This window comes from Cariama cristata, unplaced genomic scaffold, assembly GCF_000690535.1.
Source record: "Cariama cristata isolate BGI_N322 unplaced genomic scaffold, ASM69053v1 scaffold40458, whole genome shotgun sequence".
Lineage (NCBI taxonomy): Eukaryota > Metazoa > Chordata > Aves > Cariamiformes > Cariamidae > Cariama > Cariama cristata.
This window is the reverse complement of record NW_009633563.1, coordinates 1-290: the sequence shown is the minus strand read 5'-3', so window position 1 is coordinate 290 and position 290 is coordinate 1. Positions and strand designations below refer to the sequence as shown.

General features: G+C 68.6%; 1 protein-coding gene across 1 annotated transcript in view; it reads right to left on the bottom strand.

The window, feature by feature from the left end:
* Window positions 1-248, bottom strand: part of LOC104166752 (neurofilament medium polypeptide-like) — a gene marked incomplete at both ends in the record, with an annotated part of 860 nt that extends 612 nt beyond the window's left edge. Inside the window, one exon of the mRNA XM_009706799.1 lies at window positions 6-248. Coding sequence (XP_009705101.1) covers window positions 6-248 — 243 coding nt within the window. The remainder of the gene's footprint in view (window positions 1-5) is intronic.
* Window positions 249-290: the final 42 nt, after the last annotated feature.

Sequence of the window (290 nt, the reverse complement as noted above, 5' to 3'; positions counted from 1 at the left end):
GTGCGCCTCTGCCGAGGGGCCGCCAGCGCCGCCTCGATCTCCTTGTTCTGCTGCTCGAGGTAGTGCCCCTTCTCGATGTAGCCGGCGAAACGATCGTTCAGCCCCTGCAACTGCTCCTTCTCGTTGGAGCGGCTCAGCTTCAGCTCCGCCGCGCCGTTCAGCAGCGAGGACTGGCTGACGTCCAGGCTCTCGGCGGAGCTCAGCACCGTGGAGCCGTAGGCGGCCCGCGACGCCCCCAGGTTGGGGCGCTTGTAGGAGGAGGAGACGGTGCTGCCCGAACCCCGCGACCA